Below are 20,851 nucleotides of genomic sequence, written 5' to 3'. Positions count from 1 at the left end.
AATAAAAAAAATAATAAAAATATAAAAAATAAAATATATGTACATACATATATAAGAAACCAAAAAAATAAAATAAAAAAATATAAAAATATATAAAAATAAAAATAAATAAATAAATTTAAAAAAATAATTAATTAATTTAAAACATTTTATTTTTAATTTTCATTCCGGTATTTAGTATTGAAAAAAAACAATAAAATTTTAACCCCAAAACAGGACTAAAAATTAAAAACGTTTTTTTTTAATTATACATAAATACCAAATTGAAAAAATAAAATTTTAATCCCCAACTGTATCCTGATCTACAATTTGGTTATCTTTTGAAAAAGTTTTTTTCTATTAAATTTCAACTAGTTCAACACTTTTTGCCTTATTTATATTTAACTGCTCTTAAATAAAGAGTTTCAGTTTGTTTGGGATTAAAACTTTCAATTTTAAATTTTTATTATTAAATTATAAATTAAATCTTCTATCTAATTTTAAAATTAAAATTTTTAAACCAAAAAACAGGATGAAAAATTTTAAATTAGTTTTTAACCTTAAAATCTTGGACTAAAAATTAGATTTTTAATTTTAACCCCAAATGTGAATTAAATATTGAAAATTTATTTCTTATTCAAAATTTTCAGTTTTTCAGTGGGATTAAACTTTGAGAATTTGTTTGTTATTCCAAATTTTTATGATTAAAAAGTTCGTAATTATACTTTAAATTAAAAAAAAAATATTATTAAATTAATAAACAAAATGTTCAATTTTTATTTCTTAATAAAAAATTAAAAATTGGTGTTTTATTGCGAACTTTTTAATTTATTAAATTAATAAATAAACTTTATTTTTTAATTATGATGAAAAAAAGTAAATTTATTTTCTTTATTTAATAATAAAATTTAAAATTGGAAGTTTATATACGAATTTTTTAAGTGAAAAATTGTATTTTTTAAACTAATTTTGAATTAAAAGTTAGATATTAAATTTTTGATCCTAAAATCGGAATTAATATTTTAATTTTTAAAATTAAAACTGAAAAAAAATAAAATTGAAAATTTAATAATCAAATTGAAAATTTAAATTTTAGTAATTTTTTAAATAAAAAATTGGCAACCCTAAAACTGACACTGACTCTGCGTTTTACTTTTCGCATTCCGCACAGCGGTAAATCGCCAACTTTACGAAAATGTTTAGAAAACTCTAAAATTTAATTTTACAAAATGTACGTTGTATATTAAAATTTAGTAAGCCGAAGGCAAGTAAGCTCAGTCTAAGTACATATGTATATGACACTGTTGTTTTTAACATTCCATTTTTTTGCATTCCGATTTCAACCATTTGCTTTCGTAAAAAAAACATTGGAGGAAATAGCTGTTAATATTACTGTTAGCTTCACCGAGCGTTTGGCCTTTTTTAACATTTTAGCGTAATTAAAAAATCCTTACTGCTTATAAAAATAAGATTTAAGGTGTGGAGTGTAGGAATTGAACTTTGTCTCTTTCATGTCTGCTCTAATAAAAAGAATTTTTTTACCTAAAGCAACAAGGCTGTATAAAAAAAACTGTATGAGAATGTATTGATTTATGATGGCGAATAAAATCTATGCACAATTACGGTTAACAAACGAACGACAAACGAAGCGATACAAAATCTACTTATCATTATACTACTTAATGTATAAAAGGTATAGAAAAATATGGCTGTCGTATGTACAAGCGTACATAATTTGTTGTTGTACGACAAGTAGAGAATGAAGTTAAACAAAAAGTTTGTAATAAAATAGATTGTCGATAAAATTCTAACCAAATCAACACTGTATGTGTAAGATTAAACAGAAATCAGTAAAAGAAATCAGCACTAACTAAAAGAAAGATATAGAGTAGGTAAAAAAAACATTTGCGTTTCGTTTAACTACACAAGATTAACGCATAGAATTAGCAGTGAAAACTAAAAGTATACTACATACATATATGTACATACATATTAAGCATATGTATATACTATTTCTTACTCAATTATCAATTATATACAATTGTGACGCTACTATGTGCGTGCATTTGTGCTTCCGTAGTATGAGTGTGGTGTGTGTTAGGGACGTGGTGCATTATATATATTAGCGTACCACCACTACCAACGTAGAACAACCGAACATCACTATTATTATTCACCGGGGCAAAATTGCAAAGTTGCAACAAAGAAGCTGCCTACTTTGCTTGACTGCCTGCCTGTCTACAGCTGTTGGTGCTGTGCATGTTGGGGTTGCAATTGCGCATGCGCATTGTTGCCACTGTGTTGTTGTAGATGTGGTGGCGGTGGATGCCTGCGCCGGAAAAGATTACTCAATATTTGTTGCTCCAAATCGATGGCGTTCGCTGTGTTGGCGCTATTATTGATGGCCTCCTGTTGCTGCTGTTGGGTACTGTAAGGTATTTGGGAAGTGGGAGGTTCAGTCATGAGTGCCGTAGCTGCTGCTATTGCCGCTGCTGCTGCCGCCTGCTATTGTTGTGGATGTTGTTGTTGATTATGTTGTTGTAGATGTGGTGGCAATTGCACACCACTACCTTGTGGTGGCGGTACAGGCAGGCCGGCGCCTGGTGGTACAGACACCTGTGGCATTGGCGGTTGTCCGTATACACCACCGCCGGGTGGTTGTGGTAACATATGATGTTGCGCGGCAAGTTTTGGGCCATCTTCGGCTTTTTCCTCTTCACGACGCTTCAAACACGCCGCTTTCGGGTTCAGATTACGTTCGCGTACTTGCTGTTCCAGCGTCATTATCACTTCCACGGCCATATTTAGTATGCCGAGTTTTGTCTGCGGTTTATCCGATTTGAGATGTGTCATACACATTCGTCCCAGTTCTTTTAATGCTTCGTTAATGTCACGTATACGTATCCGTTCTCGCGCGTTATTCGCTTGGCGGCGTTCCTTTTCGCGCATCGCTTTAACGGCAGGTTCTACGTCATCATCATCCTCGGCGGATGAGCAATACCGACGTGGTCGTTTGGAGCCCTTCCCTGAGGCTCCTTGCTGATTGTTGTGTGTAGCCTCCATTGAGCTGGTCGGTTTGCTATCGGGTCCGTCCACAAGTCCGGCCATGGCACCGCTCATTGATGATGTAGAGGCACCGCCACCTGAGTTGGCCGCTGATGCTGACATTGCAGATGTTGCAGCGGCGGCTGCTGCCGCTTCTTTTCGTTTCTTTGATGACTTCGATGTGGTACCAGTTGCACTTGAAGTTGCCGTTGTCGTTCTTTCCATTTTTATTTGTGGTACTGCCGATTGGCTACCATTTAGACCATTACCGACTGCATCAAGTGGCGGACCATTACCTGCTAGAACCTCGTGTGGTGAATGTAGATTTGAGACGCCACTTGTGCTGCCAACACCGCCAACCATATGAGAGGGCGGAGAGGTTGGCACAAAACTTGATAAGCCATCCATGTTGTCCATTGCCGAAAGAGCTGCCCCTACACCGCTCAGCAGTTCAGGCTCACAATGATTGCGTAACACATTGAGCGCGTCATCAAGACGTTCCTCCATGCGCGCACCCTGGAAGACAGCTGCCATTGTATGCAAACCCGATGGGCCAACGTCAGTACCATAACTACCGCCAACGCCCATGCCACCTCCAACCGAGTTTACACTACCCCCAGCGCTATTGAGAACCGCTCCCCATGGTGCTCCACCACCGTTGCTGCCAACAACTGATTTGTCCAGCAGTGATTGTGTTAAACCACTTTGGGTCAAAGGCGGTGGGGAGTTTACTGGCGTTGAAGGATTTGAACTAAAACTGCTAATACTTTGATCGGCAGCTGCCGCAGCCGCAGCAGTCATATACATGTGCTGTCGCAAAGAGGCAGTCGAATTTCCCGCAGTTGCAGATGGACCCTTCGGTCCTAGACCCATACCGGTAACACCAACGCCTACACCAAAGGCATCAGACTGTACCGCTGGACTGTGTTGTTGGCTGTGATGGGAAAGCGGATGATGGCCATGAGCGTTTGCCGTCGCTAAAGTATTGTGTTGTGGCGAATTATAAAGCGTCGCTGGCGAGTGCGCCGCAGGACCGCTGATTTGTTGCATATTGTTGCTACCACTACGAAAAGAACTCATTGGCGGTAGTGATGTAGGCACTGGACTGTGCATACCCACACTATCAATAGGTAGCCCGCCACCCATACTACTGCCACCAGTCATACCATGATGTTGCTGTTCAGGATTGTGGTGTTGCTGTGGTGTTAAGTGATGAGGATCCAGCGGTCCATTATTTTGATATGAGTTTGGATTTCCATAGCCACCAACGGTTGACGAGTACCAGCCTCCACCAGGACCGCCACCAGCACCAGGTGCAACACCACCACCACCATTTCCGAGATTTGTGTCAAAATACTGATTTACTCCAGCTCCGCCATCACCGAATCGATTACTACCTCCTGGGGTGTCATGCATAGGATTGAAGTCGTCGTTAGGGTACATTCCATTTTCCATGCCAAGACCTCCGTAAGGTGATTGATAGCCGCCATTTCGTTCAGCACCACCAGTGCTTGGTTGTTTGTTTGCGATTTTATTAAAACAATTCTGAAACACCTCGTAAAGGTGCATGGGCTCGTCATCACTGGTTGCCATTGTGTGTTTAAAGTGAGCGCTGTATATGTATTTCTTAGTAATAAGTAGCTTAGAGAAACGATTACCTGCAAAAATATGTATCATTAATATAACAATAAACTTTTATATTGCGGTAAGGCATGTTCCCTACTGTATTCAGTCCAAATATTTTAAAATTATTAAATTTTTAACCAAATTAATTTTCTACATTAAGAAGCCAAAATAATATTTTAACAAAGCTAATTCATACAATTGAATGTTCAAATTTTTCTATCAAATGTATTATCTCAATAGATAATTTAATACATTTTTTAATATGAATAACGTTGAATATTAGCGTACGTTTATTTTACTCTAAATATAAAATGTTCACAAATTTCAAGTTCTTTTAACATTATTTATATTTAAAACACAATTAGCACACATAAAAGGATACGTGGCCTATAAAACCTCCGTAGGTTTCACCTCCTTTAAATGCATTTTATAACTCATTAAAAATTTACGAGTTGTTATTGAACTACTAGGGAAGCCACCTTAAATATTTCACACCAAAAATCACATCTACTCACGTTTCAACTCCTTTGTTGGTTTTCTTTCCTATTGTCTTCGTAGTAGTTGATTTCTTGTCTCTTCTTCACCCCTATATATTATCGTTGAACAGGTATGAACGAGCTTAGTTCGCAAGAGTAAAGTTCGAGGAAACTTCCTCGGTCTTTGAACGTGCACACAGAAACACAAACAACTTTTACACGGTGTAAGGGGTATGTTCTAGCATGGGGACTTACAGGGGTTCTCGATACTTTTTAAATAGGCAGCATAGGCTGCGCAATGTGAGGTAGGGACCTCAATATTAAATCGTCACTATAATTTTTCAAATAATCACTTTATGAAATATAATAATGAGCTGTTGCAGCTTCAGGTTGCGTTTTGGACGAATGTTGATGCTGCTGTTGCCGTTGGCCACAGCTCGGCTCGCTCGCACGCACGCACGATTCTTATTCAATGGCTTTATTGCCCTCTTCGATGCGTCATTACATAATCCAAAAGGCGTACGAACATTTTTCTGATATCACACTACACTTTTTACACGATTCTAATTAAAAATTGTATAATTCTATGGGAAAATTGTGCAATTTGCCCCAACAAAACCCCACCAAAAATTTTGATATTAGTAAACTATTGACATAGAAATGCACAAGAGAAAATGGCGGCGTATTTGTTCACTTCGTTCAGTTTGCTCGAGTTCATTTCGTTAAGTATTTCGTTTACTTTCGAGTTTTCTTTCGTTCGGTGGGTATAGGCTTGATTCATTTTTACCTTCAAGAGGGTTGCCTAATAAAACTAAATATTTGTGTGCGTTGATTCGTTAGAATGAATATAACAATAATTAAAAATAAAAAAGTATTTTGAAGTCAACTAATATTTTTTAACGAAAGTAAATATTAAATTAAATGTGTGCATTATTTTTTAGCTCTCTAATGTATGTTGATAAGAAAATTTGAAGGTTTGCAAATAATTCATAAAAAATCATTCAATTAAGATTATAAATAATTTTTTTGGAACCGCAAATTATCAATATGAAAAAAATATATTTGAAATACCTAATTGGAAATAAAAAATTTTATATCAATCATTGATTAAAAAATAACTTTAATCACAAGCTAAGAACTAGCAATTTTTGTGTACATCTGAGCCATCATCTTCTCATCTCTATAGAGCATTGAACGGTAAACTTACACATTTACGTACGATTTATATATAGAGCCATTTTTAAATTTAATTTTCGGAATACAGCCAGATAAATTTTATTTTTATTATTAGTTTAAAAAAATAAAGTTTTAGTTTTAAGCCCGAATTCTTAAATTTTAAAACTCACAACCCTGTTTCAAATCAACTGTGACAAGGCATATTATTAAAATTTTGATCAAGTAATATTAACTAAACCGATAACCAAAAATGTAAGAAGATTTTAATAAAAAAATTAGTAGAATCAATTTACACCTTAGAATATTTATGATATGCACTGTGGGCAGTAAACATAAATATGAGCATATAATTGAATTAAATGAAAATAATCGAAATTAAAAAAAAAATTACGCTATTGACTTTTTTCTTGTACTGTTTATATTACTTATTAATTAATATATAATATTTAAATTAATATACCTTAATAATATATATATTTTGACAATCATCCCTGTTTGTGGTGGATTATTAAATTGTTGAAAAAATCACACGTGCTTGGTGCAACCCTGTTGAGACAGATGGTGAATTAAAATAAATATAAACAAATCAAATTTGCTTCAAACAGAAAAACAAAAAATATCAAAATAAAATTGTCTTAAGAAATGTCGCTTAAACTATTAAAACAAAGTTTGGATATACTAGATGAAACAGCATCTAATAATGAAAAAGGTGTGTATGATGACAAACGCGTGTTGTATTTACTGAACTAATATTGCCGAAATGAACCACGAGTTTGACTTGCTAAACAAAAGTTTTGATTCAAAACTAACTTCAATAAACTTTGAAATATTTTGCAGCTAATCAGAAAACAGCAAAAATTGTTCCAAGGAATGTTCACTTGAACAAATCCAATAGGAAACAGACAAACAATCAGCAACATCAAACTTTAAGGTCTTTAACGAAGGAAAAAAAGAATATAGAAGATGTGCGCAAGGAGTTGCAGCCCGACAAAAATAAAACAAATACAAATCTGAAACGCTTACTGGCGCTTTCGCAAAATACAATTACTCCCAACGATGCTAATAAGGTGAGAAGTCATGATTAATTTGTACTATTGGTTTTTCATCAATAAAATTGCAGATTATCAAGCGAAACAACAAAGGCAAAACAATAAAGACAACAAAGAAACCTAAAGTGCTAAAATCAATCTTCACAGAGGAAGACTTTTTGGCTTTCGAAAGAGAATATTTTCCAACGAGCTAATATTGTGACAATTCATTGAATTAAAATATTTATATTTAGTATATAATCAAAATTATGATTAATAAACGCTGTACATAAATAATTTGTTAATTTTTATTCGAACATTTTGTAAAATTTTTAAACAAACCCGACATTTATACAAGGATTTTCGACTTGTCACAAATGTCACTGTGATGCACATGCGCATGGAGAAATTGAGGGTTTAAATTCCAATCAGCGACTTCAGACCGAATGTGTCACTCAGCGCATATCTCTCCAAATAGTTAAACACCATAGTCCGGGGCGGTAGTCGGTCTGGCTGTCATTTAGTGCGCCGATGGAAAACGAAAGTAAAAATCAATTATTCATAAAGGGTGTGAGTTGTAAAAAAATATAAATTCGTTTGCAAATTTCAACGTGCAGCATGTGATATTCAAATAATATGGACATTAAGTTTGCATAAAACAATTTGTGTGCGGCACAGCAGTAAATAAAAACGCTCGTTGTTACACAAAAAACGGTATGTGTTGCTGAAAAGATTGCCACACTTACATACAGCGAGGATAGTGAATCAAAACTATTATCCTGCTAAGTGCTGTTTATTGATTTTTTGAGAAAAATATTGTAAAATTATTCGAAGTGTTTCCTAATTATATTATTTTTGTAAATAACTGAAAGTAAGTTACAAAACATTGTATACCTTGAATTTAATCATGAAAATATGAATTTACTTAAAGTTAATTATTATTATATTTGCAAGAGCAATAACTTTTTTTAAGTACGTTGAAATCATTTTAAGCGTAATACATGTACTTATGTGCATATGTATTATAAGCCTTAAATATATAATGTTATAAGCAAGTTTTAAACAAAAATTTCGTTGGTTTTTAACATTGAGTGCTGTTGATCAGTAGTAGGCTTTCGTTTGTAAAATCGATTTGCATACATGGACCTTGTTGCAATTAAATATGTATGAGTACATACTGGTATGTTTAAGCGAATTACTTGAGGTCTCAAATTACTTTCAGCCGACCTAAGTACTAAGAAACAGTTTCAAAGAAGTTATTCATTTTTTAAAGTGGTTGTTTATTATATACATACATACATACGAGTATATACAAGTATAAGGCGTTCTTTGCGGGTTCTTCAGTAAAAAATACTAGACAAACATTTGCTGTACAAACATACATATTATTTACATATAGGCACGTATTCATCCATATAAAAATTTATCTTACTTTGTCATACTATTATTACTCAAATGTAAATTTTAGGCGAGTAATTGAATTGGAAATAGGTTTTTAGTTATATGATTGTAAGTGTGCAAGTATATAAACTAGTTTAAAAGTTGCTTAAATATAACAATTTTAAATGAATAAAGTAACAATAAGAAGTTGGGTTTATAAATTAAATTCCTTGTATATAACTCTAATTTTTAATCCAAGACTTTTGGAGTCAAAAATTGAAAATTTAATTTTTTAATTTAGGATATAAATTGAATTGGTTGAGTTTAATTTTTAATTCCAATCTTCTTGGAATAAGAATTGAGAAATTATTTTTATACTCTTACAACATGTCGCTACAGAGTATAATAGCTTTGTTCATCAGGATGACGAGACGAGTTGAAAACCGAGTGACTGTCTGCCCGTACAAGCTGTAATTTGAGTAAAAATTTAGTTATATATGTATATATACTCCTTTTAAAAAATAGAGATCGGGTTCGTAGATGGGCGTAATGGGAGCACTGCCACGCCCACAAAACGCCATTAAACGAAAACTTATAAAGTGCTATAACTAAGCACTGCATTATGATATAGAAATTTTATTTCATACAGGGGGTCGCAGTAGCAAAGAGCCCATGTGTGGTAAAAATTTTGAAAAAATTGGCGTGGTTCCGCCCTCTATTAGGTTTATTGTACACATCTAATAAACCACAAAAGCTACAATAACTAAATTCACCTAAATCAAATATTATAAAAACTTCTAGCGACAATGTGAAAATGGTTGAAACCACCGATTCCCCATATAACGGTACTATTAAAAACTACTAAAAGCGCGATTCGTTCCCACCACAGTCCGGTCTACGTAACCGGAACCGACCCGGATTTTCATCTGGCCAAGAACTCTGAACTTGGCAGAATTCTGCCGCCACAACAACAGTTAAGTGCGCGATTTCATGCCAACCGTTACATGATCTCGATGACAACTTACCTGAACCTTACCACACAAGCGGGAATTAGATAAGTGTAAACCAACATAAACGGACAAAATGGTAGTCAATGTTCAAGGCTTCGTCTAAACCGAAGACATGATGACCGAGTTGAAATTCAATTCTATGGGCATACCTCTTCTGACCCGAAGCAGTGTGTGAGCTTTTTGAGCCGTCTGCGCACCATTTACTTTCACCGTTTAGAAGGTTGTCATCAAAAAAGCAAAATTCTCTAAATCCCCTGATGTAATAAACAGACTAATGCCAAAGCACCTAGGCTTGATGGGTGTAAGCTACCACACCAAGATCCTCAATCTGTCGCTGACCAATCTTTAAATACCCGATATGTGGAAAATCGGAAGAGTGGTCCCACTACTGAAATCTGGGAAACCCGTAAACAAAGGGAGTCTAATCGCCCAATAAATCTCCTTTCCTCAGTATTGAAGACACTTGAGACCTTGCTACTTCTTTTTCTACATTTCGAAACTCCCTCGACCATCAGAGGGAATTTTTATCACCTCGTACGCTGATGATTGCACGATAATTACGTTGGACAATGGAATCGGTGACATGAGCTCAAAAGGAAATGACTATCGCTTCGGCCATTCTCTCTTCTTTGCTGAAGCTGCAAAAAAATCATTAAGTCACTAGCCGGTAACTCATGGGGAAAAGACAAAGCAACGTTGTTGGCAACATACAATCGACCGGCCGGCCTCTAACTACGCTGTACCAATATGGTCGCCTGGATGCAGTGAAACGCAGACGATGAAGCTTCAGACATGCTAGAACTCCGGCACTCAGGACTAAAACAGGATGCCTCTTAATGTTTCCCATCGAACACCTGCAAAGTGAGGCCCGCATGCTTTCAGTTAAGGAGCAAAAAGAAGCTTCTGCTATGATGTTTTCGTAGAAACCTTATTCCTTAATAAAAAATACTATTAAATAATTTAGCAAACGACTTAAAACCATTATAACCTCCTTACTAATAATTACAAATTCTTTTCTGATTAAATTTTCACAACAAAATTATAATTTTTGTTTACAGATCACGACCGTTATGCGAGTTCCCGACATCACGTTAACAGCTGGAAATGCTGCACAATTTACGCACAACACCAACAACCCAACTACACTACAACAACAGCAACAACAACAAGTGACAACAACCAAATCGCCGGAGGAGTCCCTACGCTCTTTACAACCGGAACGTAAAGAGATAAATAAGAATGCCAACTGGCCAGCGAATGGAGTGAATACCACGTCTACCGGTTTCTTCGATTACTTACCTAGTGCTCAGTTTAGTGACAACTCAGTGTATACCTCTTCGGCCGATGAGTTTGTGCAACGTGCATTGAGCTCTTCCCTGGCAGTGCCATATGAATACACAAATCCTGCATTGGTCGGCAGCAGATATGAGGAATACTACCAACGAACGAATCCACAAACACAAAATTATCTAGAAAATTACGGTGGTAATAGCAATAGTGCCTATAAGGGATTCCGGGAGGTGTATGTGAATCGTGCCGCAATCGCTTTGGATGATTACGAAAAAATCAATGTTTGTTTTTGACTTACCGTTACACTAAATATTTTATATAATTTAAAAACTTCATTTTTAATTTTAGCGTGCAATAAAATTCGGCAACTCTAACTCCGTTACGAACGCTGTGGTGCGAGAGAGCGATAATTATAGCACTCGTGCAGTCAGAGATGTGAGTCAAAGCGATTGCCACATCGATTATAACAACGAGATGAAAAAGGATATAGGCATTACCGTTAATGAACCAAATTCAAATCATCAGCAACAAGTTAGGCCAATAGCTTCGACAGTAGAGTGCTCCGCCGGAAATGTGAACGATTCGGAAAATTATTATAACGATCAGTCTATGCTGGATTTGTGTAACGAACGCGATCAAAAATCAAATGTCGAACAGCACAACGATGAATTAGGTAAGGTGATAATCTACATATTTATGTACATGTATGTAACATGTACCTCACGGTTTTCACGGAACTGGGGTCTAGGAAATCGCAGTGGGCCAATTTCTATATCCGACCAAGGTCTCTCACAATTCCATTTGGTGGTTTTGTTATCTCGCTGTAAAGCAACATTTACCTAACCAAATGTTTACCTAAATGAATTAGTTCATACCGACCTTCCTGTCTCAGCTTTCTATTCTAATCCATTTAAACAAATTTTGTTCACGCCTTTACCTGTTGATAAGATGAAATATGTACCTAGGGGCAATTCTTGGTAAAAAGCTTTCATGAAGATCAAATCTTGAGGAGAGATCGGTTACCTTATATTGATGTAGAAGAGCTTTAGGGAAAATGTGGGGTTCTCACCAAAGGAGGTGTTATGGCTCTACGAAACCGTATTCACTTTATGAAGTATTCGTCCGGTGGTGCGCGCTCGAAAAGCCTATACTTGCTAAGCAACTTCCTCATATCCAAAGAGCGGCTCTCATAACAGCACTTAATGCTATTTTACACATTGTTATTCAGGCAAAAGTGACCGCTATTAAGGTGGCGACGACCAGCTTCTATGCCAATGCAAGATCCTTTTGAACCGAAGTAGAACGCTAGAGATTTTCTGAACTACTTGCTTTTAAGAAAGTTCATCTTGCCACAATCGTTGGGTTCTTGTTTGGAAGAGGTGCGAGCACTTTCTCTTCCATTGTTCAGCCTTTGCAAGACTAAGGTTGAAACCCTGTCCAAGTGATCTTACCCTGCTCGAATCGACCTCATAACCTAACCAAACTTAACTTACGTTTTCGGTATCGCTTGAAGTTTTGGGTAGTTATTTTATCGTTAAATCGGTTTGGTGGGAAGTTCAGTTAGTGAACACATGTAAACTCTTGGTTCAATATGTAGAGCTGACTTCACGGTTCCGCCCATTTGATTATTGCCAGATTATAATTGTAAAGCGCATCCAAGCCACTCAGAAGGCACCTCACATAATAATGTTCAGGAGAGGATTATGTATAGGATACACTATACAATTTGGTATTCTTAGTATTTTAAAAATTTCCATTGTTCCATTTCAGATGAATATCTGACATCGCCAACTTCATCGAGCGTCTCTTTGAGCACACCACAACGCTCCTACTTTCCGCGTGGTATAATCAATCCAAACTATCCTGGTTTTCAACATTTAGCGCACACACTCTCCGAACATTTCATCGGTTGTACACCATCCGATTCGTATGACAGTGACATGTCCGAGTGTGAAATGGAGTTGAGCACCGACAGTTGTGAAGAGTTGCCCAGCGAGGAGCAACAGACAGAGTTGAATACGAAACTGAATATCTACAATAACAATAGTAACAGCAACAGCAACAGCAACAGCAGCCACAAGAGAGCACAAGTCGAGAGTCAGCAATCTACAGACATTGCACAGCAGCAATGGCAGCGGCAACAACATCAACAACAACCCAACCTAACAGCTTACACCGATGCTAACAGCAATAGCGCCACCACACAGCATGTGAGCAGCGATGAGCTCCAGCAGCAACAACAGCATCAACAGGAGCAACACAGCAAATTGGGCGCATTGATCGCAAACGAATTGCACGATAACTTACGACAATTGCTCACTTTGAATGTGCCCGATAATTACTCCGATGCCTATATTATAAACTCTGCGGACAATTTTGCCTTTCGTTGTGATCAGAAGTGTCGATTAGTCGCACAAATCTCCGATGAGAGACAGCAGGTGTACGGCACCACACCTGACATTTTATTGAAGAATTCTAATTTACGCGTAGAAGAACTTTCGAAGAAGGAGAATCGTCCGGATCTATTGCGCGGTGTAAGCCCACAACCTCTGCGTAAACGCACCGAAACGGCTTTTGAAGATTTCAACCAAATTGCACGTCTCGACAATTCGGTGGAAAAACGAGAATTGGAAAGAAAAGAGGTGCAAACGCACGTACCCAGTGAGCGCCGTAGCAATGCTACAACGCCAGTGCGTTCCCATGAAAACGGTAGAGAGGACGGTGTGGGCTTTGGTATAACGCCAGTGGACATAATTGGCGATTTCGAGCAGGAGGTGGAAAGAGAATTTGGTCTTCTGGTTAGCGGCTACAGGCGTTTGGTCGAAACCAATGATGAAGCAAATGAAGACGACAATGAGGTCGGACAACCACAACCAATAGAGAAGGTAATGAAAGTTAAGATGTCTGGAAGTTTTAAATGAGTGCAGAGCTTTTCAATATGACTCTCTTAAAAGTAAGGGATTTTGAAAATTGACGGACAAACCATTGTAAATTTTCCAATATCTTTAAACCTTACAATACAAGACCTTGGACTTTGCATCACACTCACTAATACTTATATCAAAAATGTCCCTTGAATATTTTAAATTCTTTTCACAAGAAAACATGTTAAGTGTTTTACTCATGATCTTATTTTTACTGTTGGACCTAAATAATTAATTTTAACCACGTCTTCCCTGATATATAACAAATGACAGTCCATAAAAGCTGCGACTGTCATTAGCTTGTCGACTCTTTAGAGAAGTACGATCGGCTAATTCGCTTACTTTCTCCTCGTATCCTCTTTCTTTGTCATCTGTCATTATATTTATAAACCAACAGCATAAAAAACTCTACATTTTTCTAGGTATCGGATGCGATGCTTTCGAGCGCAAAAGATCTTATTGACTCCGATAAATATGTTACGGCACTAAAACAAAATAATGAAGATGTAACCACCGAAGTTGAAGCGAAAGCAGAAACGGCTTGCAAGAGTGGAGGACAAGATCCAGCAATGGACTTCATGGAGGACAATAATGCGGTCGACTGGTCGTATGGACGTTGCGGTGATTCGGAAGAAATAAATGCATGTCACGCCAAAGAGCGGGATTGCAGTAGCCAAAGAGAGCGAGATGATGTTACAGATGTAAGCACCGTTAGCAATACAAGTAGCGCACAAATGCGACCCAAATACCAAAAGGCTTCTTATGATGAGCGTCAGCTACCGCCCGTAGCCATTGAGTACAAGCGTTGTCAACAAAACGCACGTAACATGCGAAAATCCGCTGGACAAAATCATGAGAAATCAGAGAAGCCCACTAAAGCGTCAGGTGGCAGTAAGATTGGACGTAATCATTCGAAAACAGGCTTCACTAGTCGTTTTTTCAGTTCGAAGCGCACCAATATGGGTGGTAGCTCGAGAAATAGCGAAGAAAATGCGAATCGCCGTCGTGAGGAAGCCGAAATGCATCAATATCAACAGTTGATTAGCAACAAGGAGTTAATTTTGAGCAACAGCCGTTATACGAAAATGTCCGCGTGGGCGGAATATTTGAAGAACTCGGTGAAAAATCATGGCGGCAAGTGCGCAAGCACCGATTTGGCTTCACCAAGTGCTTTGGGTAATTGAGCTTTTATAGCGATGTGCTTTCTCTCAGAGTATCAAAGTAATAAACTGTCATTTATTTATAGATTTGTTTGATGCTTATAAAATTGGTGGGGACTTCGATATGGAAACCTTGCAGCAGCATCTTAAACTGGCTAAAGAGATTGAGAAAAAGGTGAGTGGTACAAGTATATTATGTTTGGTAGGTGAGTAGTATTGAAATATAGCGTCAAACTGCTTCATCATCAGACTTTGGATGTCTGGTCATAGCGGAATCATTGGAAATATCTAATAACTTTCTTCTTAATTGCCTAGCCTTTGCAAGACAGGTTGAAACATCTCGGCAGTCTTCTAGACAAAGCCAAGGTGATATTAGCCGCCTGTACAAATTTGTGACAGGATCATAGCGATTTGTCGATTTGTGAGGGTCTTTATGATCAATTTTGTAGGAGTTCTGGGTACTATAACGGATGGGCGTTATAAACCGTTCAAGTGAGATTTTGATTAGGATTGACCATTTAATCTAACCTGGCCGAACCCATTATTCTGGGACTCTTGATTGTTTAAAAGAAACATTCTTTTCATAGATTTCTCAATAGTTTATAATCCACGGACTCTAAATAAATCGCATCAGTTAAGTTAGGTTATGACTTCGATAGAAAACTGTATGTGTCTCTTTTTTTAATTAAATTTATAAGGTTAGAGGCGTTTTAGATTATGCAATATGATAAAAATATGCAGTCTACGGTGTCGACCGGTAGACCATGACCAGATTCTGGATTCCGGAAGAAGCCTCTGTTGGCAAGAGTTATGATGCGTTGGATTTCGAGGCTGCCTTTGTTGTTGTTGTTAATGCTGGTTCCAAGATAGACGAAATTATCTATGACTTAACGGAGCTTTTGGTATGGCTAAGCGTTAGTTTTCACAGCCGTATTAGTTTTGCGTGGATACCAAATTCAGACAAAGCGGCATAAAGGCAGCTCCTTTTCGAGCTGTTTAAAGAAGAGGTGGTGTCTGTCTACCCTTTTTTAACGTTTGTTCCAAGATTTGGCGTATGGTGAATATCTGGTCAGTGGTGGATTTTCTAGGCCGAAAGCCACACTGATAAGGTCCAATCAGTTTGTTGACGGTGGATCTTTCACACAGTACGCTCGACAGATTGTGGATTCTGCCTTTTTGTGCGTTGAGCAGAGCCTGTTCTTATACTTGGTCTTTAAGAAATAGGGAAGGCCTCCCTATCGTTCTGTTACAAATTCCGGTAACATAATTTCCTGGAAAGAAACTTTCGGCTTCAGTAACCTCATACGCTCCGTACTGTCATCCGCCACGTCTCACGTCATTTTGTACATTTGAGTTTATACATACATACAAGCCGGTAATGGGTACAACTGAAAAAGATACAACGATAGCTAATGGAGTCACAAAGTCTATAATTTCATCTCTACAATTATACATGTTAGGCGACCTCAAAAAATGCTTCCGTCACTTATCGACTATCGTCGTCTTCGTTTAACTCAGACGGTGGTGGGTTTAAAACTCGAGTCCAAAGACTGTTTTTTTTAAATTTAAGGAATTTTTCCAATTCTAAAGAGATTTCCTTGGTTGGAGATATCAAACTTCCTGAGCCCGTTTCCTAAAAAATATCTCCAGTGCTAATTGAAATCAATTTAGTTCAAATAACGATCCAAATAAATTTTAAAATTATATAAAAGGAGTTTTTCTAGAAACCGTTGAGTAGAAAATGTCAAGCTTTAGGCTAAGCAGGGTTTATTCAGTTAGCCACACGGTTTGTAACATCCAGCAGGAAACGTCGGAAACCCTATAAAATGTATATGAACTGATTTAGCCATCTCCGTCTGTCCTTCCGTCCGTCTAACTGTATTTACGCGAACTAGTTTTTGAGATGTTGCTCAGAATTTTTGTACGCATTCTTTTGTCTTCAAAACGTTGCTCATTTGTGGAATCCGTCGATATCGAACCACTATATCATAGACTTGCCATAAAAACTGAATGATCAAAATCAATACCTTGGATGGTATTCTCCTTTAATAGACCAAATATCTTTTTTCCGAAATTGGGTAGGGATTTATGTCCAAGGCAACGCTTTAATCTACTACTAGGGTTATAGCTAACATAAAGGAAGATCGTTCAAAAATTATATTGCGCATATATCTGTTTTGTGTTTTCATGAACCTATCGTAATATACACTGGCACTGGCTCGTTTATTTTTCACAGTGTACTTTGTCAACACAGTGCATGGTACGAGTATTTGTGAAGTACATAAACATTTTTAATTATACCTTGAACAGGGTATATTAAGTTTGTCACGAAGTTTGTAACACCCAGAAGGAAGCGTCGAAGACCCTATAAAGTATATATATAAATGATCAGTATGTTGAGCTGAGTCGATTTAGCCATGTCCATCTGTCTGTCTGTCCGTCTGTCCGTCTGTCTGTATATATACGAACTAGTCCCTCAGTTTTTAAGATATCCTTTTGAAATTTTGCAAACGTCATTTTCTCTTCAAGAAGCTGCTCATTTGTCGGAACGGCCGATATCGGACCACTATAACATATAGCTGCCATATAAACTGAACGATCGGAATCAAGTTCTTGTATGGAAAACTTTAACATTTGACAATGTATCTTCACCAAATTTGGTACAGATTATTTTCTAAGGCAACAATGTAATCTCCGAAGAAATTGGTCAGATCGGTTAACTATAGCATATAGCTACCATACAAACTGAACGATCGGAATCAAGTTCTTGTATGGAAAACTTTAACATTTGACAAGATATATTTACGAAATTTGGTATAAATTATTTTCTAAGGCACCAATGTAATCTGTGAAGGGTATATTAGCTTCGGTGCAGCCGAATTTAACGTTTTTTCGTGTTTTTAATAACGATTTACCTGCTCATAATTTTTGTTTTTGTTCGCCGACTAGTGCACATGATTTGCTTTTATTTGCGAAGCTGCTGGATGGCACAACGTCACTAAGCCAGCCACCAGCCGCCAGTCTATTGACTAGTAGTCAGCAAAGTGGGCAAACTGGCGCTCAGTTAGTTAGACGGCCATGTCAAAGCAAGCGTTCAACTAAACCATTCGCAACGATTCACTGCCACCGCTGACTCCAAAATTTTATACACACACACACATAGAAAAAATATAAAGTTAAGCAAAAATTATTGCTTGAGCGACTGCGTCGACTGAATTGGTTTACGGCGCTTTGTTGTGCTGTGTCGCTTCTGCTAAATTTATTGCTGCTGCAACAGTTGCTCTCTAGCCATTCAGCTGGTGTATTGTGGCTTGGCGTATGCTTGTGGCATGGCAGCTTAACTTTCGCAACCCCACGGCAGTGTTAACTTTGGGTTCAAGACGTCGGTTTAGTGGGTCGGACGCTTTAACCGCGCGCTCTGTACGCTCCAGCGTCGAAGCGTCTTAGACAGTTTGACTACGTTGCTAGCATGAATCATAGCGGTGCTTCAGGCAAGTTGTGAAATGAAGTTTAAAATGTAAATAAGTGTAATAAATGCAAACAAAGCGAAAGACAAAAATAACAAAAATGTGAAAATACTAAATTTTTTTTTGAAACAAGTGTTTCAGCGCATTTTATTAAGAACAAGTTAAGTAAGTAAAAGTCAACTCCGAAGTTGTGTGAAAAGCAAATGAAATAACTGTTTTAACGCGCAATAGAAAGTGAAAAAAAAAATTAAATTTATTAAGGCGTTAATTTACTGCGTGGAAACCTTGTTTAACACGCTCCTCAGTCATGGATTTCGATGGCGATAATGATTTTAGCTCACTACCAGTGCCACAAAAGCGGCGCCACTATAAAAAGGATTCGCGTTTTGTGTTCGATTTGTATACGCTGTGTTATGACGAAAACGAAAGTGTCGACACCGTTGAATTGTTCACATCCATTGTAAATAACACAGCGGCGGATAATTGGTCTGAGAAGGTAATGAATGCGAAACTAAATACAAAATACAAAAATATAACAAAGAAGAGGTGGAAAATAAAATTGAAATTAATTACCAAAGCAAAAACATTGTGCTCTAAAACAAAAGGTTACAAAATATTGCACAAAGTGAAGTCATAATGGAAAAATTAATTGCTATTTTCCGAGAATTCGACAGATTTATGAAATAAATAATTATAAAAGCAAGAAAAAACGTTACTGCACTGAAGTTAGAATACACTTCTTTAATAAAGTTTCTATACAAGCACTTAATTATGATGTAGGCAAAAAATAGTAAGACTTTTATATTTAAATTTTGCGCGAAAACAAATTCGTCTTGTCTTTCTGCAGAAGTGCTTTCGACGATTTTCCGATGAATGAAATTATTCAAAAACAAGTAAGGAAGGGCTAAGTTCGGGTGTCATCGAACATTATATACTCTCGCATGATAAAGTGATAATCGAGATTTCATTATCCGTCATTTACATATTTTTCAAATACCGTATTTGTGTAAAGTTTTATTCCGCTATCATCATTGGTTCCTAATGTATGTATATATTATACAGAGAAGGCATCAGATGGAATTCAAAATAGCGTTATATTGGAAGAAGGCGTGGTTGTAAACCGATTTCACCCATATTTCGTACATGTCATCAGGGTGTTAGGAAATATTATATACCGAATTTCATTGAAATCGGTCTAGTAGTTCCTGAGATATGGTTTTTGGTCACGAGGCCACGCCCATTTTCAATTTTTAAAAAAAGCCTGGGTGCAGCTTCCTTCTGCAATTTCTTCCGTAAAATTTAGTGTTTGTGACGTTTTTTGTTAGTCGGTTAACGCACTTTTAGTGATTTTCAACATAACCTTTGTATGGGAGGTGGGCGTGGTTATTATCCGATTTCTTCCATTTTTGAACTGTATATGGAAATGCCTGAAGGAATCGACTCTATAGAGTTTGGTTGACATAGCTATAGTAGTTTCCGAGATATGGACAAAAAACTTAGTAGGGGGCGGGGTCCCGCCCATTTTTCTAAAAAAATTACGTCCAAATATGCCCCTCCCTAATGCGATCCTTTGTGCCAAATTTCACTTTAATATCTTTATTTATGGCTTAGTTATGACACTTTATAGGTTTTAGGTTTTCGCAATTTGGGGGCGTGGCAGTGGGCCGATTTTGTCCATCTTCGAACTTAACCTTCTTATGGAGCCAAGAAATACGTGTACCAAGTTTCATCATGATATCTCAATTTTTACTCAAGTTACAGCTTGCACGGACGGACGGACGGACGGACGGACAGACAGACATCCGGATTTCAACTCTACTCGTCACCCTGATCACTTTGGTATATATAACCCTATATCTGACTCTTTTAGTTTTAGGACTTACAAACAACCGTTATGTGAACAAAACTATATAACTCTCCTTAGCAACTTTGTTGCGAGAGTATAAAAAAAGCTCCCTTAAATTTTGTGTGCGGAATCAAATTTCTGTTGCAATCAATTGGCCGAATATCGTGGCAAAGATAAGCCGAAGCCGTAAAACCCGCCTCAAAGCTTTTCAAAAATCAACTTTATGTTAAATGTTTTCTTCGATTATCGAGTTGTGATGCACTCCGAATTCCTTCCGACTGGCCAAACTGTCAACAAGGAATACTATTTGTGTGTTATGCTTCATCTGTACGAAGATATTCGAAGCTACGTTAAAGCACTGTCGTATACTCTATTGATCCTTCATGAGTTTTTCGTAAAATTTTCAATTAATATTTCGCCGGACTTAGCTCCGTGTGACTTCTG

General features: G+C 37.0%; 3 protein-coding genes across 3 annotated transcripts; 2 read left to right on the top strand and 1 right to left on the bottom strand.

Annotated features, from left to right (window-relative positions):
• Window positions 1-1,211: 1,211 nt before the first annotated feature.
• Window positions 1,212-5,782, bottom strand: LOC120780010 (protein daughterless). The gene is made up of 2 exons (XM_040112293.1): window positions 5,166-5,782; window positions 1,212-4,682 (listed from the first exon to the last, which is right to left on the bottom strand). The coding sequence occupies exon 2, from the start codon at window positions 4,615-4,617 to the stop codon at window positions 2,485-2,487; it is 2,133 nt and encodes a 710-aa protein (XP_039968227.1). The 5' UTR covers window positions 4,618-4,682; window positions 5,166-5,782; the 3' UTR covers window positions 1,212-2,484.
• A 1,100-nt stretch (window positions 5,783-6,882) lies between these two features.
• On the top strand, window positions 6,883-7,627 carry LOC120779994 (active regulator of SIRT1-like). Its single transcript, XM_040112280.1, has 3 exons — window positions 6,883-7,011; window positions 7,140-7,369; window positions 7,423-7,627. The coding sequence occupies exons 1-3, from the start codon at window positions 6,945-6,947 to the stop codon at window positions 7,543-7,545; spliced, it is 420 nt and encodes a 139-aa protein (XP_039968214.1). The 5' UTR covers window positions 6,883-6,944; the 3' UTR covers window positions 7,546-7,627.
• Window positions 7,628-8,055: 428 nt separating this feature from the next.
• Window positions 8,056-19,057, top strand: LOC120779977 (the record flags this gene model as incomplete). Its single annotated transcript, XM_040112276.1, has 7 exons — window positions 8,056-8,201; window positions 10,779-11,291; window positions 11,359-11,683; window positions 12,781-13,895; window positions 14,357-15,110; window positions 15,181-15,282; window positions 18,867-19,057. Coding segments are annotated over exons 2-7 (2,988 nt in total), but the record flags the coding sequence as incomplete, so codon positions are not given.
• Window positions 19,058-20,851: the final 1,794 nt, after the last annotated feature.

Source organism: Bactrocera tryoni, unplaced genomic scaffold, assembly GCF_016617805.1.
Source record: "Bactrocera tryoni isolate S06 unplaced genomic scaffold, CSIRO_BtryS06_freeze2 scaffold_120, whole genome shotgun sequence".
NCBI classification, from domain to species: Eukaryota; Metazoa; Arthropoda; class Insecta; order Diptera; family Tephritidae; genus Bactrocera; species Bactrocera tryoni.
This window is presented reverse-complemented; position numbering and strand designations above follow the sequence as displayed.

Bases quoted from the DNA above. Each gene is read 5' to 3' on its own strand.
- LOC120780010 (XM_040112293.1), bottom strand. From the start codon at position 4,617: ATGGCAACCAGTGATGACGAGCCCATGCACCTTTACGAGGTGTTTCAG.
- LOC120779994 (XM_040112280.1), top strand. From the start codon at position 6,945: ATGTCGCTTAAACTATTAAAACAAAGTTTGGATATACTAGATGAAACA. The intron at 7,012-7,139 runs GTGTGTATGATG...AATATTTTGCAG, and splicing joins AGCATCTAATAATGAAAAAG to CTAATCAGAAAACAGCAAAA. The intron at 7,370-7,422 runs GTGAGAAGTCAT...ATAAAATTGCAG, and splicing joins CTCCCAACGATGCTAATAAG to ATTATCAAGCGAAACAACAA.